Here is a 5,000-nt window from a genome sequence, read left to right on the forward strand (position 1 = left end):
TTGTCTGAATAATATGAAAATCTTTTCATTTCTGTGGGATTTTTGCAAAGTATTGTTTGCTTCTATCTAACTGAGATTCTACTATTTTGTGTTACATATTGTAAACACTGCTATTTTATTCATTAAGGTTATCATAGGTATGCATAAATGTTCCTTTTGATTTCATTATCATGTATAATCAGCAATGTGTCCATTATATATTATATATAGTTAAAAACAAATTTTATTTAGAAAAATACGAATCTCATTGTTATATAGGATGTGGTCCTAGTGAGTGGACTTGTAGGAATGGGGACTGTATCCCAGACATTCGACGTTGCGATGGAACACCTCAGTGTATTGACCGCTCAGATGAAGAGAACTGCAGACCTGAACCACCTGGTTTGTCTGATTTTTGTTAATTTTGTTACAGCTAGCAATCCTTTTCGGGTAGCATTTAGTTGTTCATTAAATGATATGGTGAAAATCTTGGTTAGATGACCTCCATTTGTTGTAGAGATTTTAACATCCCTTGTGAATGTGTGGTGCACAGGATGTGGGTCTGGTGAATGGACTTGCAGGAATGGGGACTGTATTCCAAGATATCAGCGTTGCGATGGAACACTTCAGTGCATTGACCGCTCAGATGAAGAGAACTGCAGGCCAGAACCACCTGGTTTGTCTCATTTTTATTATTTGCATTACAGTCTGTGATCCTTTTAGGGCAGTAGTGAGTTGTTCCTTAAATAAAATGCTGAAAATCTCATACAGATTACATCCTTTAATGGCAAATGTTAACATCCCTTGTGAATGTGTGGTACACAGGATGTGGGTCTGGTGAGTGGACTTGCAGGAATGGGGACTGTATTCCAAGTTATCAGCGATGTGACAGAACACCTCAGTGCATTGACCGTTCAGATGAGGAGAACTGCATACCTGGTTTGCCTCTTTTCTTATTATTTTTGTGGGAATCTGTAGTTGTTCAGATTGTGTCGTTGGATAAATGTTGTTTTAGCTTTGTAATGTGACCTTATTATGTGAGTTAAATGAAATGCTGAATAATCAGAGTACTCACTTAATTTTTTTAGGAATTAAATCAACCATGTATGAAGTCTGTTATGTTTAATTCTTTAATCATTATAATATTTCTTTGTTAACTTTACTAGCTATTCACAGATTAAAATCACTGAACTTATTAAGACTGTAATGGATATTTGATATTCATGAATTATATATGATGTAAAAAAACAGTATCAATACATCTAACTATTATGAAAAATTTTAACCATTCAATTTTAGTTTGTTAGCATCTTACCATTGTGTGCTGTCTGAACTATTTTACCTAATAAAATGTCAGAGTTAGTTATTGTAAGTAAATAAATATGCATATTAGGGAGTCTCTTATTATTATTTTATTAATGTTATGATATACATAGATGGTGACTATAAAAGGGAATATATAGAAATGTAATTTGACAATTATACATTTATATATGGAATTTCTTTAGATTCTGAATTATGAAGTCATTCAGTCTTGTTTATATATATATATATATATATATATATATATATATATATATATATATATATATATATATATATATATGTATATATATATATACATATACATATACATATACATATATATATATATACATATATATATATATACATATATATATATATATATACATACATATATATATATATATATATATATATATATATATATATATATATATATATACATATATATATAAGTAGTAATTTAGTAGAAAAAAGATTGTACCTAGTATGTTTTGTTTTTTGCTGTGAGAGATGTGGTCTACGAAAGGAGATATGTAGTAATAGGATATAGAGTACTACATTGTGTCTGTGTTGTAAAAATCTCTTGTATCATTATTATGTTCTTGTATTTATCTTTCTTCCTTGTGTTGCTATTATGAGCATAATCTTTATATGTTCTTTTGGGGAAAGAAAGAAATTTTGATATAGCCTTTGTGTACCATCAAATTTGGGAATGTATAGTATGTAGATTGCTTTGACAATAATATCATGTGGTCTACATTTATTTATTTTTTTATTTCTTTATTTAACTATTTATTTGTGTGTGTGTGTGTGTGTGTGTGTGTGTGTGTGTGTGTGTGTGTGTGTGTGTGTGTGTGTGTGCCTGATTGTATGTGCATACATGTGTGTGTGTATGCATATGTAGAATTCATTTTTTTATGTAAGGAAGTTATTGAGTTTGGTTGTTGGAAAAAATATAAGTATATACACGTATATGTATATGTATCGTCCATTATGTCTTTTGCTCTAAGTTTTCATGGGAAAGCATGCCATTAATGTAATGGAACAGATCCATGGAACAGCTTCTAACACCATTCTCTTCTAATGAAATTGATGTTTAGTTTCAGATGATTAGATGTGTTCTAATTTGTAAATGATTTGCATCATTATTTTCAAGTTATGCTGAAGGCCTGATTTTGCTCATGCTACATGTTTTATTTACCTATTTATATTATTTTATTTTTTTACGAAAATGTTGTGGGGGAGACTTTTTGTACTGTATTATGATTTGTGTATACTGAATACATTTATTTGCATATTCATCATTTTTGATTCTTCAGCTTGTGGACCCAATGAATTCACCTGTGTGTCCAGTGGCCTCTGTATCAGTGAATATGGGCGTTGTGATGGTAGACCAGACTGTAGGGATGGTTCTGATGAACAAGGCTGTGGTAAGTCAACATTTTCTTTTTATCTGCATTTTCACTAGCAACTTGCTTGTGAATAGAAAGTTCTTAGCCATTTATTTATTCAGTGCAATGGCAGATATGTGAGTGGGATTTTATTTTCATTTTATTGTTTTACCTAAGGTTAGATCTCTGTCTTGTCATACTGAGTTTTCAAAATCAGATTGAATATGGAGAACCAAGGAAGTATAATTTCATGTTTTTTAACTGAACCTGTCATCCTCTCTGGCATTTTTCTATGGTTTGATATCACTGTAGAGACCAGGAATGATGTTTGATACTGTCTGTATAGTCTTTAGCCACACTCTAACTGTACAGGTGCTGGTCAAGTGCATTTTGTTTTAAAGATGGCCAAAAGAGGATAAAAAGATATGCATGATCAGAAGCCATCCATAACTTACCCCATTTCTTAGATTTTTTTCTGATCTCCTTAGTTTTGTTAAATTTCTTTCTTACTATTTACTTACACCCTTAGCAATTCTGTTATAAATAATTTTCTGTCCATTCCTTATATTCATTTGTCTCATTCTAAATCTTGGATGTTTGATAGAAAATAAAAGCATATTACAAATGAATGAATAACCTGTTGAGACATAAAAAGAGTAATGGCAATGTATATATATTTATGCTTTAGTTTATTATTTAATACTTGATACTAAACACTTTGAAATATCATCAGTTTTAAGACCTTGACTGAGATTACTAATATTTTTCTAACATTTCCAAAGACTGAAATACTGTATACTTCAACTATAGACGGTATATGTAATACTTGAGCCTGTTTTAGAGCTGCTAATCTCTATTTCTCTCTGCTTTCACCAAAGAAACCCTGTGCCATCCCGTAGAAGAATGGCAATGTGCCAATGGTCAGTGTATACCCAGTAGATATCGATGCGATGGTCGGCAAGACTGCGCTGATAACTCAGATGAACTGGATGCAAGTTGTGTCCGTGAGTAGGCTATGGACTTTATGAAAATCCTTTTTAGAGTCAGATGTGGATTTCCTTACTACAGCTTTTGCTAGTTGTTCTTCTGCTAAGTGATTCATAGGCTTTTCTCTGCTATCTTTATATTATGATGATTGTATGAACAAGATCTGATGGACATCCTTGGGATTCTACTTTTTATAAATATATATATATATATATATATATATATATATATATATATATATATATATATATTTATATATTTATATATATATATATGTATATGTATATGTATATGTATATATATATGTATATGTATATGTATATTTATATTTATATATATATATATATATATATATATATATATATATATATATATATATATATATATATATATATGTATATGTATATATATATATATATATATGTATATATATATATATATATATATATATATATATATATATATATATATATATATATATATATATATATATATATATATATATATATATATATATATGTATGTATATATATATATATATATATATATATATATATATATATATATATATATATATATATATATATATATATATGTAATGGTAAGTACTTTTGTAGGTTGTGAGACTGCAATTAGAGCGTATAGTCTGATGATTGATTTTTAAACATGATTTTTTTGTTGTTGTTGATTGCACTGTGTTATGGCAGTGTGCAGATATATCAAAGGTAAGTTTTCTATTTTGAATTTCCTCTTTAAGATTTGTTATATGTTGGTTTTTAGTATTTTTTCTTAGCATTTGATGTTATTCAGTTTTGTTTCAGTGTTGATTTTATTCACTTTTTTTGCCAGAATTTAGAAATAGAAAGTAGGTTTCTGTATTCGTGTTTTGCATTAGATAGTGACCAATCTGTTTTTGTTTTCTTTTGATTGTGGGGATAGTTACAAGTGCACCAGATACAAACAGCTGCCCTCCACAACAGTTCGCATGTAAAAATGGCGAATGCGTTGACCGGGTTTATCTCTGTGATGGGATCCCAGATTGCGGAGATGGATCAGACGAAAGAGACTGCAGTATGTGTTTTCCTGTCCTGTTTTTTTGTTCTCAACCTTCTGTTTTGTTTTTGTCTTTCTGAGTGCCTGTCATTTTTTTTTTTTTTTTTTTTAATTATGTTCATGGGCATTTTACCTTTTTTGTTCTTTTTGGCACATTTACTTCTCCATTTTCAGTTTTTATTAGTTTTTGTCATATACCAAAGTCAAAGACAGCTTCACTATAGGATAAATAGAAAAGGAATGCCCCAATTTTGTGTAGCTTTATTGAGAAAAATTAATTGA

The 5,000-nt window shown here is 29.4% G+C and overlaps 1 protein-coding gene across 18 annotated transcripts in view; it reads left to right on the plus strand.

Annotated features, from left to right (window-relative positions):
* The window catches only part of trol (terribly reduced optic lobes), a 266,084-nt gene that overhangs the window by 119,492 nt on the left and 141,592 nt on the right, over window positions 1–5,000 (plus strand). For 12 of the 18 annotated variants that reach the window (XM_070114424.1, XM_070114425.1, XM_070114423.1 and 9 more), the window contains 6 exons: window positions 259–381; window positions 533–655; window positions 805–918; window positions 2,607–2,717; window positions 3,557–3,682; window positions 4,605–4,736. In XM_070114424.1, coding sequence (XP_069970525.1) covers window positions 259–381; window positions 533–655; window positions 805–918; window positions 2,607–2,717; window positions 3,557–3,682; window positions 4,605–4,736 — 729 coding nt within the window. The remainder of the gene's footprint in view (window positions 1–258; window positions 382–532; window positions 656–804; window positions 919–2,606; window positions 2,718–3,556; window positions 3,683–4,604; window positions 4,737–5,000) is intronic. The other 6 variants (XM_070114431.1, XM_070114432.1, XM_070114433.1 and 3 more) reach the window with 2 other exon arrangements.

Source organism: Penaeus vannamei, chromosome 36, assembly GCF_042767895.1.
Source record: "Penaeus vannamei isolate JL-2024 chromosome 36, ASM4276789v1, whole genome shotgun sequence".
In the NCBI taxonomy this organism is placed as follows: Eukaryota; Metazoa; Arthropoda; class Malacostraca; order Decapoda; family Penaeidae; genus Penaeus; species Penaeus vannamei.